Source organism: Anarhichas minor, unplaced genomic scaffold (assembly GCF_050575085.1).
Source record: "Anarhichas minor isolate MPS153535 unplaced genomic scaffold, ASM5057508v1 ptg000074l, whole genome shotgun sequence".
NCBI classification, from domain to species: domain Eukaryota; kingdom Metazoa; phylum Chordata; class Actinopteri; order Perciformes; family Anarhichadidae; genus Anarhichas; species Anarhichas minor.
Window position 1 is genome coordinate 3,313,698 of NW_027466520.1, and position 24,128 is coordinate 3,337,825.

The 24,128-nt window shown below is 42.9% G+C and overlaps 4 protein-coding genes across 17 annotated transcripts in view; 2 read left to right on the forward strand and 2 right to left on the reverse strand.

The window, feature by feature from the left end:
• Positions 1 to 3,704, reverse strand: part of abi1a (abl-interactor 1a) — a 41,271-nt gene extending 37,567 nt beyond the window's left edge. For 3 of the 10 annotated variants that reach the window (XM_076080345.1, XM_076080344.1, XM_076080351.1), the window contains exon 1: positions 3,427 to 3,702. In XM_076080345.1, coding sequence (XP_075936460.1) covers positions 3,427 to 3,543 — 117 coding nt within the window. In that variant the 5' untranslated portion in view covers positions 3,544 to 3,702. Of the gene's footprint in view, positions 1 to 3,426 lie in introns of all 10 variants that reach the window. The other 7 variants (XM_076080349.1, XM_076080347.1, XM_076080350.1 and 4 more) reach the window with 5 other exon arrangements.
• A 1,206-nt stretch (positions 3,705 to 4,910) lies between these two features.
• acbd5a (acyl-CoA binding domain containing 5a) lies at positions 4,911 to 10,507 on the forward strand. 3 transcript variants are annotated; one of them, XM_076080352.1, is made up of 14 exons: positions 4,911 to 5,066; positions 5,300 to 5,428; positions 5,710 to 5,830; positions 6,447 to 6,519; positions 6,605 to 6,722; positions 6,824 to 6,856; positions 7,068 to 7,292; positions 7,381 to 7,545; positions 7,765 to 7,859; positions 7,948 to 8,155; positions 8,260 to 8,456; positions 8,839 to 8,892; positions 9,034 to 9,143; positions 9,232 to 10,507. In XM_076080352.1, exons 2-14 carry the CDS (start codon positions 5,332 to 5,334, stop codon positions 9,242 to 9,244), a joined length of 1,509 nt encoding a protein of 502 aa, XP_075936467.1. In that variant the 5' UTR covers positions 4,911 to 5,066; positions 5,300 to 5,331; the 3' UTR covers positions 9,245 to 10,507. The 3 variants fall into 3 exon arrangements, with proteins under 3 accessions (XP_075936467.1, XP_075936468.1, XP_075936469.1); XM_076080353.1 differs by lacking the exon at positions 6,824 to 6,856 and having other exon boundaries at positions 4,912 to 5,066; XM_076080354.1 differs by lacking the exons at positions 4,911 to 5,066; positions 5,300 to 5,428; positions 5,710 to 5,830 and adding an exon at positions 5,837 to 6,148 and having other exon boundaries at positions 6,445 to 6,519.
• A 244-nt stretch (positions 10,508 to 10,751) lies between these two features.
• Positions 10,752 to 16,463, reverse strand: mastl (microtubule associated serine/threonine kinase-like). 2 transcript variants are annotated; one of them, XM_076080337.1, is made up of 13 exons: positions 16,173 to 16,463; positions 15,938 to 16,075; positions 15,713 to 15,852; positions 15,539 to 15,627; positions 15,342 to 15,448; positions 15,094 to 15,247; positions 14,757 to 14,905; positions 13,516 to 14,511; positions 13,213 to 13,354; positions 13,077 to 13,091; positions 12,125 to 12,238; positions 11,877 to 11,978; positions 10,752 to 11,666 (listed from the first exon to the last, which is right to left on the reverse strand). In XM_076080337.1, the coding sequence occupies exons 1-13, from the start codon at positions 16,338 to 16,340 to the stop codon at positions 11,509 to 11,511; spliced, it is 2,472 nt and encodes an 823-aa protein (XP_075936452.1). In that variant the 5' UTR covers positions 16,341 to 16,463; the 3' UTR covers positions 10,752 to 11,508. The 2 variants fall into 2 exon arrangements, with proteins under 2 accessions (XP_075936452.1, XP_075936453.1); XM_076080338.1 differs by lacking the exon at positions 13,077 to 13,091 and having other exon boundaries at positions 16,173 to 16,462.
• A 605-nt stretch (positions 16,464 to 17,068) lies between these two features.
• LOC142937505 (ATP-dependent zinc metalloprotease YME1L1-like) lies at positions 17,069 to 23,601 on the forward strand. 2 transcript variants are annotated; one of them, XM_076080470.1, is made up of 18 exons: positions 17,069 to 17,292; positions 17,826 to 17,945; positions 18,135 to 18,303; positions 18,427 to 18,528; positions 18,629 to 18,738; positions 18,855 to 19,005; positions 19,121 to 19,228; positions 19,635 to 19,808; positions 19,945 to 20,097; positions 20,191 to 20,323; positions 20,425 to 20,487; positions 20,805 to 20,917; positions 21,068 to 21,223; positions 21,361 to 21,512; positions 21,622 to 21,748; positions 22,039 to 22,112; positions 22,495 to 22,581; positions 22,670 to 23,601. In XM_076080470.1, exons 1-18 carry the CDS (start codon positions 17,257 to 17,259, stop codon positions 22,820 to 22,822), a joined length of 2,181 nt encoding a protein of 726 aa, XP_075936585.1. In that variant the 5' UTR covers positions 17,069 to 17,256; the 3' UTR covers positions 22,823 to 23,601. The 2 variants fall into 2 exon arrangements, with proteins under 2 accessions (XP_075936585.1, XP_075936586.1); XM_076080471.1 differs by having other exon boundaries at positions 19,121 to 19,204.
• Positions 23,602 to 24,128: the final 527 nt, after the last annotated feature.

The following is a 24,128-nucleotide window of genomic DNA, read 5'->3' on the forward strand; positions in this document are numbered from 1 at the left end:
CATTGAGCGATTAATTGATACTTAAATTAAACATTAATTGCAGCACAAAAGTCAACAAAATTATAATAATTCTTATCAAGCGATATCTGCTCAAATTATAAATATGTTTAAAGTAAATGAGGATGCTTTTCAGAGCCACGAGGGGAATATCTAAACCTTCAAATTATCAATTAATATACAGATTATTTAATCAATTAATTGTTTTCTCAATGAAATGTTTAAAAAGTGAGAAAACAGCCAAAATGTAAAAATTCCCAGAGCCCATAATGACATCTTCAGACTGCTTGTTTTGTCTTTGTCAGTACAAAACCCAAAGATATAATATTTACTTTCACACGACAAAAGAAAAGCTGCAAATCCCCAAAACTCTAGCAGCTAGATGTAAAAAATAAATAAAATCCATTTTCAAAATCGTTGCAAATTGATTTTCTGAATCGTTTTTCAGCTCCACAAATATGAAATGCAGCTCGGGCACATCTGATAGAAGCTGAATCACAGTGTTTGTGTTGAACAATACAGTCTGCAGCCTCTCAGTGAGCTGCCAACAGGACCAGGTGGCCCACTCTGCATACAGCGCGTATGCGTCCTTGTCTCAGAGGTTAAACAAACCAACTTGCATCAATTAAACCAAAAAAAAAATCTATTTCGAGGGGCAAGAATACATAAACGTATTAAAATACAAAGCCCCGGATTACTCGGACTAATCTGATCTAAAGGGTGTTTCTAGGCTCCATTATGAAGCCACTTCCTGAAGCAGAGCGAAGGCATTTCCAGGGAGTCATTCTTCAGAGTCAACAGGAAACATAACTCTGACCTGTCGGCGTGTCATAGAACACACACACACACACACACACACACAGGTATGAAAACACACACACGCGTTAAAACACACACACACACAAGTCACTATCAAGTTGAGAAAGTGGGGCAGTGATCTGTCTTTGGTAAAATAGAGCTTTCACCATCTGCTGAGCTGAAACTCACACTCACAACACCACAGCCTCCATGACAAGAACCGGGAGAGGAGGAGAAGAAGAAGAAGAAGAAGAGGGGATGGAAACGTGAAGGAGGAGCGCTGAACGGACGAGCCGATTCGAGCTGAGGCATGTTGATATGTGCACGGTTCACAGAGTGTGCACAGTATTTGTGGTGTGTGTTTCTACAGAGAGAGAGACAGACAGACAGAGGGAGAGACAGACAGACAGACACAGACAGACAGACAGACAGACAGACACAGACAGAGAAAGAGAGTGAGACAGACAGACAGAGACAGACAGAGAGAGCGACAGACAGAGAGAGCGAAAGAGACAGCGACAGACAGAGAGAGAGAGAGACACAGACAGACAGACAGACAGACAGACAGACAGACAGACAGACAGACAGACAAGAGAGAGAGAGAGAGAGAGAGAGAGAGAGAGAGAGAGAGAGAGAGAGAGAGCGAAAGAGACAGCGACAGACAGAGAGAGAGAGAGACACAGACAGACAGACAGACAGACAGACAGACAGACAGACAGACAGACAGACAGACAGACAGAGAGAGAGAGAGAGAGAGAGAGACAGAGAGACAGAGAGACAGAGAGACAGAGAGAGAGAGGGATTATGAAAAGTGCACTGTTAGTCTGACACTCGCTTCACACAAAGTGCCGAAAAGCTTAAAATCCAGATTTTTTTTTTACGTCAGCGCTTTGAAAACAAGATGCTGAAACAGAACAGAATCCTAAAATGTGTTTGACTCGTGAGACAGAACTCTAGACAGAATAAAAGTCAGAGCCAACACTGTACACCCATCCCTACTGTATCTTTATCCACGGCTACATTAAAATGGATTTTACATCTCATTATTTTGGGTCCTAGTGGAGATTTCTATCCATTATTAGCTAAATAGTATTTTAGGATCCTCTTCTATTTACCAACAGTGCTTTAAAAACACTATATCAGCAACAAACATTGGCTACTGTGGTCGGGACTCAAAGGTATCAGCAGCTGGCCTTCAAAACTTACAAAATACTGTCACGCTGCAAAAGATTTACTCAAAAGTAAACAACATTCCAGCATTCCTGCTTTTATACAGAGATCTCAACACGGTGTCAGGGTGGGAACATCAGCTTGTAACACCTTTATCTCATGTCCCAGCATGCAGTAGTAAACAAGATCCACAGCAAAGATTCCCACATGCATGTATGTCACTATCATGATCAATACATGAGTAAAAATAATTTCATTTTAGGGCTCATGTGGGACAAAGACGACAACCTTGCCGCTCTGTTTAGTTTGCGTGGGTTACGACACAGAGCTTCAGAGCCTCACAAAGCCAAATCACCAGAGGAGGAACCAGAATAACTGAATTACAGGGAGTCCTCTGGGAGTACAGCTGGAGAGGACACGCCCTCTCTAGAGCTGATATGGTGGCTCGTCTTCCTGCTCAAAAAAAAACCCGTTTCTGTGTCACTCAGCTTGTTCTCGGTCTTCTTTTAGAAGTGGCTTACCACCAATATGTTGTGCTAAAAGTAACTTAAACACATCCTCTGTGGTCACTGTGACACCACGGTGAAGTTTCATTTTGACACATTCACATGAAGATAATCCTGCTAAAAAAACATGACAAAATTAGCTCTGTTCCCAGCAATAAGTTGAGAAAAATCAATAAGTCAAACCTTTAGTGACCGACTAACAAAGGCTTTGCATTCCTCACTCGGCCTCAATGCAAAAACCTGAATTATCTTTAAATTAACTCTCCATTAAGTGGCAAAAATAAGAGGCCTTCCATGCATATATTATGCTTTAATGTGGCATTACAAGTTGTTTAATGGTTAAAGAATTATGCAGCAACAATAAACATTATGGGATGTCCACTGAGTGCTTACAAGCCCATAATGTAGACACTATAGACCTCCACTGTAGTGCTGCTGTAGTGTCCCAATGGGGACCTTTTGTGGTATCAAATGGTGAGTTTAATGACCTTTTGGAATGTAATGGACTGCAATGTTACTATAATATTCATGTGGATGTTTATTTTCCCTAGTAATGTAGTTAAAAAAAAATGTTTAGGCAGTGTCGGCATCAATTAAGGAGAACTGGAGGAACTTTCTTGTTGGTGTCTTTTTTAAAAACAATTAAATAAATTCATTTTTAGCAGCTAAAACTTGCTGCTGTAAAAAAACTGGCGTTTTTCAAACCGACCCAGGGTGATAATAAAATAAATAAAAATAAAACAAGTAGACACACCCTTGGAATAAATGTGGATTAATGGGTGCAAACTAGATACTAGGTATCTAAATGTCCCACGGTTTTGAATGCATCACACTGTTCCTGCAGCCCTTTGGGTGGAGGAGCTCATTCCAGCGTCTTTATCCACGTTTCCTGTCCCAACAACCCGATTCAATCCCGGGCGTTTTACGCGACAAAAGGCGGTAGTTGCTCTCTTACCTGCACATAGTTGTTTTCGCAGTAGTCTGCTACTCTGGTGAGGTTTTGGTAACTCTCCACGAGCGCTCTTTTACCGGCAGGAATCTCTTCCTCTAACAACATTTGTAGCTCTGCCATCTTTCTTACATCCCTCCTGCAGAGCCTCCCTTCTCTCTCTCGCTGCCTTCCCTGTGATTGAAACGGCAACCAGCTCAGCTCTGCTTCAAAAAAAAGAGAAGAAGAAGAAGAAAAATCCTCCGCCTGCTATTGTGGGATTCCTGCCCTCGCGCTGGCGTGACCTCAATCCCGAAGATCGTCTGTGTTGAGAAGGAGGAGTCACTCTGCGGTGTAAAAGTGGACCATTATTGGAGCGCTGGATTCAAGATGAGAGTTATACGAGTACATTTTTGGGAAATATTTTCACTGGGAGGGTCCATTAGAGGAAAAAACAGTAAATATAAAATGTGAAATCATAATTTAATACCTAATTCTGAAAGTGACATTTGAGTGCATGATTGAGTATTTATTTGCCCTCCAGTCTATGCTTATCCTAAGTGCCATTATTATACATATATACCTAAACACTTAAAGTTATTAAAGTTTTATGAGAGTATTACATACATGGACTTGGACCTCTGCATTTAACCCATCGTACATGTAGAGAGTATAGTCGGGGATCGAACTACCACAAGATTGTTGCTCTTTTGAAAACTTTGTATTGCTTTTTAAACCATGCAATTTTTTTATTTTAAAGATTAAATAGCAACAAAAAAGCCACGGTCACCAATGAATATTTGTAAATTATTCAGGCCTCTACTTATGAAAGCAAGTTCTCTTCTTTTTTTGTCTTCAGTTATACATGTTCATGAAATTAAGAAATACAATTATTTTTTGGTCTTTGCATTGTGGCCAAAACAAACCTGAGGTATCTTTACATCTACCGTTACCAATTATTATTATTTTACTGATTCATTCATGATTAAATGCCACAGAATAATGAAAAACACATCACAATATCATCAAGAGCAAAGTGATGTATTCAAATGTCTTGTTTTGTCTGACCAACAGTCCAAAACCCCAAAAATATATAAGCAAATCTTTACATGGAACTTGGACATTTTTGGCATTCTTGCTATAAAATAAGTGATTATCAACATTCTTGGTGATTATGTCGATTGAGTGATACATTAATCAACTTATTTCAGATCTAGTTATTTTACAACGAGTTGTGGTACTCGTAAATAAAGACACAGTGAGAGCTCTTTCTTTTTTGCCCCCCGTCTACCCATCACCCTTCCAACTGTAAAAAAAAAAACACGGATCCTGACTAGGGATTATGGGAAGTGTAGTTTTACTTATATCTGTAACCATGACGGGTTCATGTTATGAATTCGAGATAACATCGAAATATAACACCACAAGAATTCTTATGTTTCACTTCTTCATAGTTTTCTGATTTATTCAGTACACATTTGTCAATTTCTGTTGAGGCGGACGCGAAGGATTGTGGAGCTTGTAGGAAATATCGATATGCAGTAAGAAAAAAAACTACAACTCCCTTACTACACGTCTGTCTGGCTTTATTACACTGTTCATGGCGTCTGGTCGAAGGCTAAAGACGGGTCGCCTTCTGACAGACAGATAGGCCGTTGGCTTGAACGGTAAGTGTCGGTCTTTAAGCGGTTTCCGTTGACAGGACGTAACCGTTACATGTTGTATTCAGCACAGATATTTGGGGTAGTTAGAGGTGTGTCGCATAGCAGATGATGTGTCTTACATACACAACATCCTACTGGTGGCTACAACAACAACAACAACTTGCAAGTTTGCCTAAACGCTAGTTGCACGAGCGCTGTCAAAGTCTGTGTTTTTTTTGTTCACTTCCTGTCTGCAGGTTATTTGTGTTGCCTGCCTCAGTGTGACACCATGGAGGTGGAGAGAGTCAACGTGGAGGATGAGAGGCGTCTGACCCTGCTGAGGTTCGAGGCTGCCGTCAGAGTGATCAAGAGTCTGGCCCCGGATGGTGAGTTCAGGAACGAGGCCAGTTGATGGCATCAGAATGGTGTCAGACCTGGTTAAGTGCTGGTGCAACAGCTTGTGCGATTTAAAAATAAAGGGGCTAATCCACTTTGCTTGCAGTGTGAGGAGCTTTTCCTCCCTGCTACAGGTCTACAGGTGAATGCAGAATCACCTGTGAATGTCTTGTGTTGTCTCTTTTCACAGAGGTATACAACAGTAGGAAGAGTGCTTAGAAAGCGGCTATTTTGCACATTGTCAGTGTGAAATGTCCTTTATTTCCCTCAGGTCCCTTTCAGCCCTCCAATGATATGATGCTCAAGTTCTACAGTTACTATAAACAGGCCACTGTGGGCGCGTGCAATATACCCCGACCTGGCTTCTGGGATGCGGTTGGCAAAGCAAAATGGTAATGAATAAAAGGAAATACACAACCAGTCAATGTGTTGTAATTGTAGCCTAGATGTGTACATATTTGTGTATTTAATCACACTAATCTCTGTTGTTCTTCTATTACTTACTTTCAGGAATAATTAGCACAAGTTGCATGAGTACCACAGTCTTCAGTGTTGAAATTGATGTGTGCACATTGCGCAACCTGTTGCTTTTGTCCCACTTTGACTGTGTTGTGTTTTTGCACAGTGAGATCAAATTCCCTCCGCTGAGTTTTCTGACCAACAGCTCCTCCGCCTTTAGTCCGTGTTGTGTTCGGTGATCTCTGGACTTGAGGAATGTAACCTCTTACCCACTTTGCTGCACGGTTTCTCTCGTGGTCCCGTTGCACTAGGGGGGGGTTAGATTTGCAAGTGTATCAGGAAATTATACCAAAAAAACCCGTAGTCATAGAATAACTGTAGCTACAAATAATTTGTTACGTTTCTAACAAAGATTAACTCAAACAAACTGTCCTTTTTTGACAAAGTTGAACCCCAATATAGGCGCTTTAAACATTTTTACTTGAGTAAAGTGATATGATAGTAATAATAACAATAATAATACAGTTTCTGTTTAATTTGATGATTCAGGGACTCATGGAGTTCTCTTGGAGACATGCCGAAAGAAGAAGCGATGGCAGCCTACGTGGATGAAATGAAGCTGGTGTGTAACTTTTACAGAGGAAGTAATCTGTTTTATTATACAGAAACAATAACAATTTCTCCGTGTTGCTGTATGTGATGCGTAGATCCTGGAGGGGATGCCCATGTCGGACGAGGTGGAGGAGCTCTTGCGTGTGCTCGGCCCGTTCTACGAGCTGATTGACGAGAAGAAGAAGATCACACAGATATCAGACCTGAGCACCGGTAAGGTTTTAAAGCACCGCCTTCCACTTTGTTTGTGATGTCAAAAAACCAGCATGCGGAGCTTAACCTTCCTAATAATTTGCCTCTTGTCATATGCTCAGCCCGTTTGACACTGTTTGCTAGACAACTGGAAGGCAAGTATATCCCTGTGTAGATCTGTAGATATTTGGGTGTAGTGGTAGAGTTTGGTATTTGTCTGGTGTTGCAGCTCAGATGCTTTTAATGCTTATTAGCAGTCATGTTGCACATTAGTGGCACACAACATACGTGAGGATCCTTAAAGGAAGTGTTGTGTTGTGTTTTGGTATTTGTGGTTTTATAATTAGGTTCCATTTCTTCTCACAGGGCTTGGCACGATGTTGAATTCACTGCCGTCGAAGAGCGTCACGAAGAGCATCGTCAGAACGATGGAAATGAACGGCACCCTGGAGACTCGTCCTGCCAGGCTCGAAGTGAAGGAAAAGTCAGAGTCAGAGGAGGAGGAGGAGGAAGAGGAAGAGGAAGAGGAAGAGGAAGAGGAAGAAGAAGAAGATGAGGAGGGAGAAGTAGTGATACGGGAGGTCAGAAAAGGTAACAAAGTTATAAGCACTGTGTCAGAAGATATTGTCAGAAAAACGTTTCGTTGACGTGCTTTTTCTTTGTTGCGGTTTTATTTCAGACAAGAAATCCGCAGCGTCTCAGCCGAAGAAGAAGGGTTCAGCCAGGAGACACAAGGCGCCGCTGTCCAACGGCAAAGTGGCCAACGGGGTCACGCACCTGACCAACGGGAATCACTCCAGGGACTCCCAGGAGGGAGAGACTCTGCTCAATGGTCACCACGCGGGTAAGGAACGTTACTGAGGACTCTGTACTCGCCTCGCCCACGGCCTGTGGTGTATCAGTGCACCATGTGATCAGATAATCTGCTGCGCTCCATTCCCAGTTTAACACTTCAGCTGCTCCTGGGACACTTTTAATGAATGTCTCTGTTAAAATGGCACACAAAGCTCCCGGGTTCCTCCGTGTCACAATGCTGAGCTTTCTTTCATCGTGCTGATCTCAGATCCCGGTGATGAAGTGTCGGGTCCGAGCCACGTGGCCAGTGACTCTGACAGCGAAGTCTACTGTGATTCTGTGGACCAGTTCGGCCAAGAAGAGGCAAGTTAACGTCTTAAAGCTCCCGGTTTAGTGCGGAGGACTTGGCTCTCGCCACTGATTCATTATTAATGTGCATCTTTCCTCCCAGAGCTCAGAGCACAACCGCTCTTTAGACGACCTGGACGAAGAGGAGAACCACGTCCTGCCGGGTCTAGAGGAGCCACAGACGGATGTTCACGGCGCACTGCGGGGCATCAGGTGTGGAGGAGAAGATGGGGAGAACGGTGGAACGATGTCCCAGAGACAGAGACCGAACACAGACCGGCCGGACGGCTCTTTGGTCAGAAGAGGACAGGGTAAGCCTATCCTTCACAGGGCGAAGAACCTCGTTTTTTCTGTGTTTTTGTGGTCTGCAGATACAACAGTCTGAAGAGTGTCCCCCGTGTCAATTGTCTTTTAGGCTCTCTTGGCGGCGGCTCTGAATCTCTGATGCCCATGTACGGTGGTGGGGACGGTGACGGGGACCGCTGGGGAGGAGCGCTGACGCCTGGAGAGAGCCTGAACGAGCAGATCGTGGTGGCGTTGGCTCGACTGCAGGATGACATGCAGAGCGTTCTGGAGAGGCTGCAGACCCTGGAGGCTCTGACTGCTAGCCAGGTCAGACCCGTCCGTCCTCTTAAGCCATGAACATGCAACAACGGGCCCAACAACATCACATTTACACTGAAACAACTACTTGTGACTACGTTCTGTGTAAAGAGAGGGCAATATACGTGTCTCAACCACACTATTTTAATTTTGAATCAACACGACACGAATAAAATCCTTCATACATCAAATAGTTTTTATTACAGGGAATGGCAGAGAACACGGTCTATAAATAGCTTATGAGGGTTTTATGGAAAGAAGATAAGGGGTTTGTACTTTGACTTTGTAAACACTGAGGACCGATAATAACAAACATACTGTAATGGTTTTTACCTTTGATAGAAGTTTATGGACTTTTCTTTTTTAAATGTATTTCTTGCTCTCTCTGCAGGCGAGATCAATGCCTCCAACGTATGCGTCCCCCCTGGTGAATAGGAGGAGTCAGGTAAACCTTTGAAGATACTTTGCACTTTTCTTTCTTCTTTTTTAATCCTGCACCAAAACAATGTTTCAGGTTTTACGATCACTAGTGGGAACTAAAAAGATTCAGACCCGTCTGATATGAAATCATGCCGATTGTTTCTAGAAACCGTCCTGGTGGCCTTTCGACATTTCTCCCACCAGCTTGGCCTTCGCTGTAATTTGGCCGTTCGTGGTGCAGTGGCTTATTCGCCTGTACCTGCAGAGGAGGAGAAGGTATTCTTTTACAGAATAATAAAAGCTTGAATGTGGAATTTAAAACTGCAATACCCACTTTAACTCCTTTTTCAATGTTCTTTAACAGGCAGATCAACTGAACCTGCTCCTGTGGGCATCGACGATGAAGAAGAGTCCTCCACATGTCTTTGGTTGGGTTTTTAATGGCTGTAACCCCCCCCCCCCCCTCCCCCTCGCTTAGACTCACAGCCACGTAATTTGCTTTTGCACTATGAAGAAGGCACCTAGAGTGAGAGGATACCTCTCCAGTGTGTTGTACTGTGGATGTGGAATCAAATAGAGACATGATTGTATGGAGCAGCCTGTGACAGGGATCTTTGTCTCTGTAACGACTGCTTTGTGTTGAGAGGGGGAAACTTACACATGTTGTCAGCGTTTTGATAAACCTGAACTGTAGCAGCTTCTCCGTTATTTCCATAAGTAAGGCGGCTGTGTTGCACATAAAATAGATGAGATACTTTGTTGTTTTGAGCGTAACGCTCGATGTGGTAATAAATTCTTACGATTATCTTTCATTAGTTGCCCAGAAAATGCTGCTATAATACAACTGTTGTGTAGTTTAGAAGGGAGGATTGAATGTAGTAATATATTGATATGTGCGATTCTGATAAGTTCATATTTATTGCTTTTAGCAGGTTAAGATGAAGGCGCTGATGGCCAGATTCCAGCCGTATAAATGAGGTTGAAGTAGCTGCTTAATGTTGCGTGTAGGTTAGACAGCGTTGACACCTGTCCTGCTGCACATCAGTCTGTGCTTTACGTCAAAGAAGTGCTCTCCATTCATCATCGTTTCCCAAATAGAAGAAGTGCCTGAACATCAGAAGGTACATTCATACTGTAGGTGGCATTATGGTTTCTCACATTCACAGATTGTAGCATAACTGTTCCAGCGCTAGACCAAATTAACATTAATCATACGACCTCGTGAGAATCTCAGCCGTCTGATTAACACTCGTCGCTGTGTTGTTTACGCCGTCCAGATTTGAATCTGTGCTGTAATATGTTTGTAAGCATATTGTGGAAAGATTTCGTGTGAGTGATATTAATCAAAGGTTTGCAAAGCAGTGAGATCTATGTAAATTGTAAACAATAGCTGTACAGTTCAGATTAAAATGCAGTATTTTAATTGCATTTCCATGTATTAATGATGTAGAATACTATATAATGGACTAATGTTTGCATCTGCAATAGCACTAATATTTCTCAGAACCATTGTTTTAATAAAGTAATAATTTACCTTTCTACTGAAACGTGCTGAGGCTTCTCACCTTCTCTGCCTGTGGACAGAGTGGTGTTTGCATGTGATGATCCAAGCCGCAAATAAAGTTTGTTAAATATTTTAATTCGTCCAGATTATTTCAAAGAAATTGTTCGATATTTTTGGAAATATTTGTTTGTGCGCTTTCTGTCTGAGAGCTGGATGAGAAAATGACTTCATGTACAGGTAAAATGCTACTTAGCTTAGACAAAAGTAAGAGTTGTGTTGATCTCATCAAATGTCACGCTGTCCTTTAAAACACACTTTAGATTTGTATCAAATAAGCCGCTGTGATGTTTGATGAGTTACCAGAAAAGGCACAAAGTACATCATGTTACAAACAAGATTTTATTTGTATTTTTTCTTAGAATGAACAAGATAAAATGTCACAAGCAGCTGTGAACTTATCTAAAAGAACTTGTAGTGTGAAAAACGGACAAAATTACAAACACAAGTGACATAAAAGCAGCAAAAAGAACTTCTATTACAACACAAAGTACTCTACTCCGGACTTAAAACAATGACACAGAAAGTTATTAACAAGATTTACATATAAAATAGATTACTCATGAATATATTACCATGTTATTCAGCAGTATTGTACCCTTAAAGAGGGATTCAGGGGGCCCGCCCACCCAGTCTGCTATCAGCAGGGGAACATTACAATGATGAACAGTGCAGCAAAACACGGAGCGGATCTGAGGCTCCACCCCGCGGACCAGCGCCACATGAACGTAGAGATAAAGTCATTTAATCAATACTGCAACAGAAATCAAAGCTAAAGGAGCAAATAATATTCTGCTGGAATAAGAACCTAATTTAAGAGACATAACTGTAATATAAGAATACTAAGTTTCTGCAACGCATACCTGTCACTAACTGAGCAGTCGACAGATTCAGTTTTATGACCGGTGATTGCACATAAGTAAAATGTTTTTAAAAACAATATTACAACCTTGAACAGAAATCAGAATCCACATCATTACTGCGTATTTATTTGTATAATGGATCCAAAATCGGAGTTTCATGCGTCGACCGCTGCTTTCATAAAACTCTCAGCTGTTAAAAAAAAAAAAGTGTGCAACTCTACAGACTGAAGCCGGACACGGCGATGTGCTGAGCGTTGTTTCTCGCATCGAAGTACGAGGTGTCGGTCTCGTCCTCTGGCTGAGGGATGAAAGGCATCGGCTGGTTCTGCAGGTTGTCCCAGTCCAAGCCCTCGAACAGGGGGTGACGCTTGAGTTCTGGCAAAAATGATCAGAACACACAATTAGATGTACTGAGAACAGGTGTTGAAGCTAAGGCCAACATCAGCATTTGATTATGTGATAATTCCCTGACTACAAATACGTAAAAAGACCCAATATTTAAACTTCACCACTAGATGCCAGTATTTCTTACACACTGCTCCTTTAAATTTAGAGAAAAAAATAAAAAATAAAAGTGGTCCTCACCCTTCAGACCAGCTCGTTTCGTCATGTCCATGCTCAGGAGAATTTCAATCGCATTTCTTGAGTTCACAGACAGTTCCTCCTCTTCCTCAGGCCAGGGGATATCTAAACATTGTGGACGGTGAAAGAAGCAACAAAAGCATTACAAATACGTCAAGCATGTTGTTCATCAAGAGCAGGCTTCATTACATATTCAAGAGGATTTTGCGGTTTTATGTTTGGATGTTTCTGCCAAAGAAATCCAAACCCACCTCTGTTGAGAATATTCTGGAAGACCAGCTGAGGAGTCTCGTCGTTGAAAGGTGGCACGCCTGTGAGGAACTCGAAAAGACACACACCAAGCGCCCACCAATCCACCATGCAGTCTGGACGGAAGCGAAGAAAAGACACATTTCATACAGCTGCTGCCTCCAAACACAACACATTCCCGTTAAGAGTGGAATACGTGTACTGCGGTGGCAGAAGCAGGGACTGAGTTAGGTTGAGGATGGAGGGGTTGAAGTCATGGATATAGACTCATTCACTTCAGGAGATATCTGTTATTAACACACATAGACCTTGATTTGTGTGCTAGCATTGTGGTTCTAAAGAAGTAATTGTGCCTCTCATGGATTTTAAATTACATTTATCACAACCATCCATTGTTGAGTTTCTATAAAACCCTTGACAGCTGATGAATAAATGCTGCCACACGGGATCCTTCATGTCACAGACTGTTCATGAATTCAAATAGCAGCAATCACGCTACAAAATGGCATGGTGCTGACAGGAACCACTGCCCTCAGTGTGTTGAATGAATAGCAGCTTGTACAATCAATAGGTTATTATTAGATGACATTTTGCTAAATGTCAAAAATAAAGCCAGTGCCATAACACATTCACCGTGTGCCCCGATGACCCAAAATCTGCAGAGCTTGAGAGCAGAAAGACCCTTCTGTCCAGTTAAAAGCACATCAGCCTGATTCCACAACTGTTAATGTTGTTAGCTTGATGTTAGAAGACGATCCCATTTTTTAAACCTTTGTAATCACATTTTAAATGCTGCCCCCCTTCCCTCTGATCAGGCCCACAGTTTGTTCACCAATCAAAGGGGCAGAAACAGAACCAGTGGGGGAAGAATCAGCTCATTCCCTCGAGCGTAGTAGCAGGCTGGGGAAACATGCAAGCTCGCTTGCACAAACAGCAACATCATGATAGACTTACCACACTGACAACTTCCTGAAACTCAAAGAGAACGCCGGTCACAAGGACTACAATCCATCCATCAATACCGTAACACTGTGTTGGGCTATTTTGGTGTTTGTGGAGGTGCTTGGAATTTTGAATTTCCTTATCTTACCGTGCGGTTTTCCCAACAGAAGCTCCGGAGCCAAATAGTCGGGAGTTCCTAAAATGTGTGCACCCACGACAGGCAGCGCACCCCGTCTGACGCTCTTTGGGGTCCTGAACGGGGTGTGAGAGGACGACATGGGCTGAGGAGTCTGGTGGGAGGAGGAAAGACAAGGAAATGTGAAAAATGTAATTAAAAACCCTTCAATAAATAACCTTTGTGAGAATGAGAATGTTGGTATTTTTACGAGGAGTTCTACAACTGTGCAGCCGGCCCAGAACCTTCTTCTAAACGGTGTCCCTGCATGATCACCTGATAGAGCGAGCTGTTGGAGCTCGGTCTCTTCTGCACTGGTGTAGCGATGCCAGACGCAGAGTGGTGTGAAGCTGCGGTGGAGACGTCCATGGTCTCGACAGAACAGACGCTAAACCGGGACGCCCCCGACAGGTTGGAGCGGTCAATGGAGCTGCAGTAGCTGCGGAAAGCTACGATATTCCGCGGCTTGAGGAACGACGGCGACTGTGCGACCTGATCGGGGAGCCGGTTGAGAAAGGAGCACTGAGATCCGATCCGGCCAACGTTACTGAGTTTGGGTGTTTCGGTGTTGACAGCAGACGGAGTTTGTGGGAGCGATTCAGTGATGGACGTGTCTGTATTCCCCTCTTGCTCCGCATTCCTGTTTTTGGAACACTTGCTTGGCTTGACAGATGCCCGGCTGTCGATAATGAGCGACGTTTCGTGAATGGACCCGTCAGAGTCGAGGCTCAGGCTCCTGCAAATGTCCCTGTTCTCATCAAGCGGCGACGTGGAACTCGAATGAGACTTGTCTATGGCTCCGTCTTCAAACACCTCCTCTGTCGGCTCCTCCAGCTCAGCGAACAGGCTTTTGGCCACAACAATGGGGCTGGAGCGCTTCGGGATCCGGTCTCCAGCTAACCCGATCCCCTTGGCCATGAAGTCATCCATCTGGATGGTGCAAAATGTTCCAGTGAGGCCGGTGTGAAACCTCGCCGCCTCCTCTGGAATCTCGCAGCATCTCTCATAAGCGGCGTTACTCTTCTTGGCTCGGATCTCAAAAAGCTCGGGGCTTCTCTCCACGTCGGAAAATCTTCTCTTTGCAGACGGACACATTTCCTCCGGAGCTGTGGAAACAGACTCCTGTTGGTTTGCACGAGGCGTCTTTTCTGCCAGATGGTCTGGATCAGAGAGAGCGCTGGTGGCCAGCTTTAAGGCCATGTACGCCTGTTTAGGCCCTTTGGACTCAGAATAACTTCTCCCCTTCTGTTCATTAGCATGTTCATTTTCTTTCTGAAGATGAAAGATAAAAAGGAAAGTTAATGTCACCTAATGAAGGCATATCATCAGCATCCAATCCAAGTGTATCTGCTTACATCTACACTAAAAACGTCACTAAAGCGTCTGCAATGAGGAACTATTTTAAACTACATAATAAAATTAAGATTTGGAGGTGACAAAGTTAGTCAGGACTCCCCTAATCAAAACATAGCATTGTTTAATAGACTGTAAATGACATACAGTCTAAGATCACTGACCTCCTCACACTCCCACAGTGGACTGATGCCACCTTCAGTGTCGGTGGTGCTGCCTGCACTTATCGTCTCAAACCTCTTCCTGGTCTTCAGCAGCGAGGGAGTCAGGTTTTTAGCCAGGTTGTGAGGGCTGAACATCATATTGTTGGTTCCTATAGAGACAATACAGACACAATGTTTCAACACACTTTCAATGCCAAGCTCTCACCATGAGTCAATGCTACGCACACGCCTCCTTTTATAAAAAACAGTTGTTGCGTAACCAGTCATTCCACAACGGTAATTAATGGGCAGAGAGAAAAAAAGCCAAGATGTGCATCTCTTGATTAACTATAATGACCCGTTTTCCAAGGAACCGGAGAGCACTGCTGATCTTTTTTCCTCATCAAGGGAGAACCAAGAGAGCTATTCCTGTGTTTGATTTTGCCACAGGACATGGGACTGGACACAGCGGATGCGCTGCAGTGACGCTTGCTTTCTCCTGCAGGTGTATTCTGTGTTTGATTAAAACAAAAAGGAAGAGTCATTATTCAACAGCTATGCATAAAGCATGCATTTCACCAGGCAATATTATATTAATTCACTTACAAATCCAATGGCGCTGATTAAGGAGAGGACTTGACCCGGGGTGCGGAAGTAATCTTGTCTTGGTTGGGCCAAAGATGGAGTAGTAAGGATATCCATGAGACTCAGCTCTGATAGAGATGAAACAAAGGAAATGTTACAGACATTACAAGCGGGGATAGTCACAATTTGTTCAAGTGTCCAGCTGGTGGGACTCATACCGTGGTCAAGCTTGACTTTAGAGAGGCCGAAGTCGGTCAGTTTGATGTGACCTTTGTTGCATATAAGCATGTTGTCTGGCTTCAAGTCCCTAAAAAAAAATGTCCAGGTCACACAATACATCTCACCAGGCGGATAAATCAGTATTATACACATGAACTGACATTAAATTGTACCTGTGGATTATACCATGACGGTGGAGGTAGTCCAAAGCCAATGCAACCTCTGAAAGGTATTTCACAGACATATCCTGGTCGAAGTAACCATAGATGTGAAGCAGAGATTTGACATCTCCACCAATGAGGTATTCCATCACCTGTAAGTCACATGCAAATTAAACTTAAGTAGTAACTTTAGATGGGTTGTGTGCAAATGTCATTATTTGGTATTCTTGGTGTTACCAGGTAGATCTTGGTGGCTGTCTGAAGGGAGTAGAACAGGTGCACCACGAAGGGGCTTTTGCTCAAAGCAAGTGCATCTCTCTCTGCCTTCATCTGGCCCGTCATATTTTTGTCCACCATGTCTGCTTTCTTCATCATCTAAAGAAAAAAAAATATATATATATATATAGAGAGAGTAATTTAAACTATAATAAGCATCGTGGATTCAAAGTAGTCAAAGTCCAAATAAACTCACCTTAATGGCATATAATCGCGTATTGCACTTCTTCCGTGCAAGGTAGACTTTGCCAAAAGCACCGCGGCTGATGGGCTTCAAAACGGTGAAATCCTCGATTGAAGGCGGTTTAGGAACCTCCACCGACTTATTATTTGCAGTAGAGTCGTGCTTTTCATCGGCGTCCATTTTTATTAATAAACGTTTGTCAATTGAGGAATTGGGTTGCGTCTGCAACAGCCAGCTAGCTCAGAGTAAACACTTGCATGTTAAAACAACAATCTCAGGTTTGTTTTGAATTTTTTTGAATTCGCTGCTCTTTGGGGTCCTCTGACGTCCGTTCGATTTAGCTGTTCAACTACTTGCCTGTATGCAAATCCTAATATTATCTTGATGTGGGCTGTAATTAAGTGCCGGTTATTAATTTTATACGTCGATTTGCTGAATGTATTAACATTTATCAAGATAAGGTAGCTAGTATGTAAAGATATGGTGTAGTATTTCTGTATTTATATTTTTGTATTGTATTTTTTGTTGCTTTCTCTTTATTTTGTTTATTTTATTTTGCTCCAAGCTGCTGTGTGTTGACATGTGTATTTCATTTATCAAATACTCTCTCTCTATAAATATATATATATATCTTCATATTTTTATATTTTCATTTTAATCAGGCAGTAAGGAACACACACACACACACACACACGATGTGGCTAAACATATAAATTGTGTAACATTCAAGCTTATTATCCCTGTAGGATAAATAACGGAAACATTTAAATAAGTAATAATAGTAATATTTCTGTCAAACATCTTTTTTATTCATCTGATTTGAATAAACTTTGGCTGTTTGGGGTCCACAAATTGACGATGTAATGACGCAAGATGCACCCGGTAGTAAATTCCGACATGACGTCATATTGTAGTCCATTTGACCCTCAGATGCCGGAGAATCCATTTGCAGTTTGTTAGCTAACGTTAATCTGCTGAAAGTTGTGTAACGAGGAAAACAAAAAGGACACCCCGCTCGCAGGAGGACTCGTTCGATAGAGGGACTCTCTCCTCACACAGCTAACATCCTTCTAAGCTCCTACATTTGAATTTAATAATGTTTTCACTGTCAACGTCGTTTCAGCCACAGCAGGTAAGCCTGACTGGATAGCGGATTGTTTTATCAAGCTAGCTAATGTGTATTCTTCTGTCAACGTAGTTAGAAAGTCAGCGGTGTACGGGACAGACTGTTGTGGGAGGTGTTATAGCAATAACGAGCTCTGTCTGTCGTGTGCGGGTGTGTGTGTGTGTGTGTGTGTGTGTATATATTATATATTCTGTTATGGTCAATGACAACCTAGCTCGGCTAACGTTAGCATTAACAAGTCAACGGTAGATCTCTTCATAAGCAGCCCACACTTACGTCACGTTATCATAGTGAAGTGTTTCAGAGCACGTGCGGGGATATTTTTTACCTGATTTGATATGTTTAGGTTTAAAGTAAATTGACATTTCAGGTTCAGGTTACATAACTGTCACACGTCTGACGTATGTGCACTGATGTAAGCGTCCTGGCTGGAAGAGTTACATGAAATAAACATCAACTTATGCGAGTGTTGAGTCCATGCAGTGACAGAAGGATCCCATCGGGACTGTTCCTCAGCCTCCTCTTTGTTTACCTTCCAGATGATAGTGCCCATCAGCCAGCTCATCAACGCCCTCCACTCTCTGAAGAACTCGGCCACAGCTTCAGTACAGACACTGCACAAAGACTACATTCCAGAGCACAGTTCCTATCTTAAAGAGGTGAGACACGGATACATGACATGATCTCATGAGGGTACAAAAAGTATTTCAATGTGTTACCCTATTGTTCACTGTTTACGTTGGAGAACATACAGTAAACAATAGCTTTGTCTTAAAAAGCCAAGCACATGCAATTATTGTCTCAGAAAGGTTTAGATAACTACTACTTTTGCCGTCCTCTCTCCGCAGCCCAGTGTGAGTCTGAGGGATCTGGGCCTGTCAGAGATCCGGGTGAGTCAGCTGGACGAGCTGGTCAGCAGGTTGTTGCCTCTACCGGGATCAGAAGAACCTCCTGCTGTTTCCTCCGTATGGAGGTCAAGTCACGTTTCTGCCGACAGCTTCTTTCACAACAAGCACGGTGAGCGGCTCAGGTTTCCCAGCTTTCTCAGATAATCACACTCCTATGAAAAAATGTTACACATTTGTCAATATATTCTATCATGTAATTATGTAAACAAACCCTTTTTTTTTTGTCTGACAGGGTTTTCACACAGAAGGTTGGGAGTGTTCGGCTCCCATATACTGCACAGACAATACCACGGTCCTCTAAGAGAAGCTTGCTCAGAGCTACAATTCTTGCCTAGTAAGAAACAATACTTAACCTGCTGTGTGTAAGTTATCTATGTGTATTAAAAGCTTGACATTTTAGGGTAGTGTTGATCGGCGTGGGTCTCTATTTGTAGTATGGGTCCAGAGTCGGGGTTTCAAGACTCTCCAATCAAAGACCAGACGGACAAGGTCCAGTTATGACGGTCCGGTGGAGTCGGAGGCCTACATGCCATCCTTCATGAAGGTCAGCGATTCTATCGGGACCTATTGAAAGGATCCGTGTTACCAAAATAATTATGGGCGGATTAGGAAGTGAAAAGGGCGGATTTTTGACCAACCAACTGTGTTTTCCCCTCACAGGGATTTCTTCAGAGGGAAAAGATACCAGAAGCACAGTCACTGGACCAGCTGACGAAGCAACAGAACCTTCCCGTTAACCAGCAGGAAGCCTTCAAGTCGGGTTTCACTGAGGGGTTCATGAAGTCTCAGGCCTATACTCAGAGAACACAAGGCATGTGGCTCACTTACTTAACCATCGGGCACTACAGTTATATTTTAGGATGAAAGGGAACCTCATTAGGTTATGATTGACATGAAGAACTAATATTTGTGCTCTCGTTTTACAGACTCGCTGAGGAGAACCAGGTTGATCCTGTTGGTCCTTCTACTTCTTGGTATTTACGGCTTATCAAGAACCCCGTTTCTCTCGGGTAAAGGCTCCTTTTCTGATGCTGGTTTGTTGGTTTTTATTCTCTCCCATGCTTGCAAATCACCTCACGACCTCACATGCACCCTGCAAAGAGATCAAAGCCTCTCGGTGTTTTACTTGAGCCCATTTACAGCTTAAGTATTTGATATTGGTTTTTAATGTGTACCTTTTTAAGGTAATACCTTACAGTAGCTGATAAGATATGAGGTCTCTCTTGCGGTGTGCATGTAGAGTTTGACTGATTATTCTGCTGTGTAGTAATACTTGAATATCTATTTCAACTATGTATGTTTTCATGTATGTATTTGAATACATTTGGATCTTCGTATTTACATTTGTGCCACAGTAAGGATATTGTAACCAACAGTTATAGTCTGGACGGTTTTTCCGGCGTACTCGTACTGATCCGGTTGTGTTTTGGGATTTGACAGTGAGGTTCCGCACCACATCTGGTCTCGACTCGGCGGTCGACCCCATCCAGGCGAAGAATGTGACATTTGAGAATGTCAAAGGCGTGGAGGAGGCGAAGAATGAATTGAAAGAAGTCGTCGACTTCCTCAAGAACCCCCAGAAATTTACTGTTCTGGGTGGAAAGCTGCCGAAAGGTATTGTATGTCTTCTCCACACGTGTCAGTTCTTCTGTTTTTAATTGTGCAGGAAATTAATGCACGAATGTGTCAATTGGTGTTGTCCTATATGTTGTTATTTTATACTAATTAGCTCCCTCTGTTCTCCTCTCAGGGATCCTCCTGGTCGGTCCACCGGGCACAGGAAAGACTCTGTTGGCCCGGGCCGTGGCCGGAGAGGCCGACGTGCCTTTCTACTACGCCTCCGGATCAGAGTTCGATGAGATGTTCGTGGGTGTCGGTGCGAGTCGAATCAGGAACCTTTTCAGTAAGTTTGCTGGACGTGAGAAAAACGTGAGCGACCAGTTGAAGGTGTATCCAAACAACTACAAGCTCCTTCTTCTTCTGTTGTGGTTTGCAGAAGAGGCGAAAGGTAATGCTCCCTGTGTCATCTTCATCGACGAGTTGGACAGCGTCGGCGGGAAAAGAATCGAGTCTCCGATGCATCCCTATTCTAGACAAACCATCAACCAGCTGCTGGCTGAAATGGACGGGTCAGTTTTCTGCCTTCTTTTTAAAACTGCAGCGTGTAAAAAAGAAAATGTGGCGATCAAGAAGTTTCACTTCTTCCACTCAATGTTTTGGTCTTTTACAGGTTTAAACCAAATGAAGGAGTCATCGTTATTGGCGCTACAAACTTTGCAGAGGCTTTGGATAAGTATGTTTACTTCCATATAATTCTACTGGAACCATTTCATGCACACAAATAACAAAAAATATACTCTGTATGTATACTATCGACTACACCTAGACAACAACTTTAAAGTCATACAATCATGTTTACACGATTTCTTATAGTTGCTTCAAATGAAGGTGAATTCAAACCTTAGCTTTGATTTCTGTATCTGAAAACACTTCATACTCTTCAAAACTCATCATATTTAATAGAATTGAAGCAGTAAAGTCATGTAATTTAGCAGAAAAGAAGAGTCTATGTGCTGTGAATCTTAACACTACTTTGCTGCTACTTTCCAGCGCTCTGGTGAGGCCAGGGAGGTTTGACATGCAGGTTACTGTCCCTCGCCCCGATGTGAAAGGACGCACGGAAATTCTCAACTTGTACCTCTCCAAGATCAAAATGGACCCTGGTAGGTCTCAGACATCGAACGTTGGCTTTCTTATCCATTAGCAACCAGAGCTGTAAACCTGTGAGAGAACCTTTGTTTGCCACATCGGTAAAGGACAGCATTGTCTCCTGATCACTGGTCACGTCTTCCATTGTGTTTCCCTTTTCACAGCCGTGGATGCGGCGATTATTGCCCGGGGCACAGTGGGCTTCACCGGGGCCGAGCTGGAGAACCTGGTGAACCAGGCCGCCCTGAAGGCAGCCATGGACGAGAAAGACATGGTGTCAATGAAGGACCTGGAGTTTGCTAAGGACAAGATCATCATGGGTGAATATACACAACACCAGGTTTTGATCTGCTCTGCACCTCCTCGTTAGGAGACGAGAAGGATGTCAAGTCAACGAGAGACAACGAGGACGGGAGTCGAGTGTTTTAAACTCTTATTTCTGTCCTCGTCACACCAGGCCCCGAGAGGAGGAGTATTGAAATCGACAAGAAGAACAAGACCATCACAGCCTACCACGAGTCCGGCCACGCCATTGTTGCCTTCTACACCAAAGATGCAATGCCCATCAATAAGGCCACGATCATGCCTAGAGGCCCAACTCTCGGCCATGTGAGCTCTTGTTATTTCTCACACTCCTTACCGGTAACGTTTGTGTCACTTTCTTTTGTTGAAACTAAACCTCCAGCTGATCCCTTCTGTCCTCGTCTCTGTCCTCTAGGTGTCCATGCTCCCGGAGAACGACCGCTGGAGTGAGACCAGAGCCCAGCTGCTGGCTCAGATGGACGTCAGTATGGGCGGTCGAGTAGCAGAGGAGCTCATCTTTGGAGACGAATACATCACCACTGGTGCGTGAATACAATAAGTTCATTTAGTTCATGTTTTTGTGTCAGTCCTGTTGATCTACTATATTGTATAACATTGTAAAAGTGTCTCAGAGCTGTGTATGTACGACAAAATACACATGTTGACAGATTAGTATCATTAAGATAAATACACTATTTTCATTGTTTCTGCTGGTATGAAACAAAGACTTTATTCACAACTTTAATGACATTACAATGATGATAGTACATGTCTGATAGTCGTTTGTGATGTAGCGTTAGTTTCAATCTCCTCCTGTTATTGTGCGTTTTAGGAGCCTCCAGTGACTTCGATGGAGCAACCAAAATAGCAAAGATGATGGTGACCAGGTTCGGCATGAGTGACAAGGTAACGTTTTAGTTTGTACGGGTAGTGAGGGAACATTGTGATCCTTTCCACTCACATAGAAGACAGAGTTCTTTACTAAACAGTGCTGTTCTCGGGGCTTTTATTGCTGCGGGGTGTGACCTTTTGTTTACAGTATATTCAAGTGTTTGCACAAAGCCACTTGCAAAATCTAAATGTTTGATGCGTGTCTCCATCAGAGGACTGGAACACTGATGTATTGTTGAGTTGGAATGAAAACCTGCAGTCCTCTAACATTAGTATAACCCATAATTACACCTAAGTCTGGACTCAGCTCATAATGTTCAGTAACTACAAGTGACTAAGGCTTGAGAAGCTCTATTGTTCGTTCAACCTAAAGGGTGTAATTTGGGTTTTGCTGCAGCTTGGTGTGATGACCTACGGTGACGTGACCAAGCAGAGCCCCGAGACGCAAGCTATCATCGAACAGGAAATCAGGGCGTTGCTGAATGTGAGTGTTCCCGCAGCGCTCTCAAATTTACTTTAATTTGCACGTATTTATCCGTTTCTTACTCCCCCATCCTTCCTCTTCCCTCCAGGACTCGTATGAACGTGCCAGAAACATCCTGAAGACTTACAGCAACGAGCACAAGAAGCTAGCGGACGCCCTGCTGGCACATGAAACTCTGGATGCCAAAGAGATCAAGCTGGTGCTGGAGGGCAAATCACTGGAGCAGATGATACCTCAGTAGAGACTTTAGACTCTTGTATCATGTATATACGAAGCTGTGCAAACGACGCACGGGCCTTTTGGAGGCCTTGTATTTCATTTGTTTGTATTCCTCTTATTTTATCAATGTGAAGATGACACTGAAATGATGTTTCACCCCTAATTTTTGTTTTCATTTGTCTTGCATTTCCTATAGAGAAGACTTCTGGTTTCACAGCGATTTTTAAAGCACTCAGTGTAATGGGATGGAAATACATATTCTACTAAAGTTCACAAGGTGTTTGAGGGGCTTGTTGTCCTTTTACTCTGAAGACGGATGGTTTCTGTAGTCTTATGCATCGATCATATTTGGTCTCATAACAAGGTTCTCAGGCAAATGCATTTGACAAAGCTCACAGTTAATCAAGATGAGATGAATGATTTCATGTACGTCTGTGTCTCATTTTAAATTTGTTCAGACTGGTGAGCACCATAGGACCTTAAAGTACCTCAATCTAGAATGTACCATTTGGCTGTAGCACGGTACAGGTGATACCGCTGTTCATATGTAGTTTATTTCTCCAACTGATGTCTTTCAGTTGCATCAATTTAGTTTCTTATTTATTTAAGTGCCCAAAGGTGTTTTCTTTTTCTGAAATTAGTGAGAGGCCCTGATGCCCTATTTTAAGCTCACATGTAGCTGTTAAATGAGGGGAAATGTGTACATATGCTATGTATGCGTGTAAAATGATTGACTTTGCTTCAGTTTGTTCCTTTTAAAAGGCCTTCTTGGAACTCAAATAAAGGTTACCTTTACTCATGGATGTGTTCAGTTACTCAGTACATGACTCAAGTGAAACTCTGATATTAGCCACTTCAGATCAGAGGAGTGGTTTATGTAGCTTACATGGCTAATGTGTCAGCAAACAGTCCCTTATTTACACATGCAGCTGGGAAACAGCATTCATTTGGAGATGAATGAGATACTCTCAGTATTTATTTTCCTCCTGGTTCTCGGCAACTTCCGAGTGAAATATCTGGCTTTTTAAGTTGCTAACGTCAGTCTGCTGGTAGGGGCTGTACAGATAACTCAGCTTTTTACAATAAACAGCTGCTACTGCTGGAAATGAGTGATGACAGCAGTGAGACTGGATTAAAAAAAAGTTACAGGTCTTCAAACTATAAGAAGCTCCTTAAAGCTGAGGGGGAACTGCTAAGTTGGTTCATCATTCAGTGACACCTTTCACTCAGGTGGCACATTGTCATTTAGTTACAGCCTTCAGTAACTCCCTTACTTTGTTAGTCTTACGCTAAAACAGTTTAAATTAATGTGTCCCCATAATCACAAG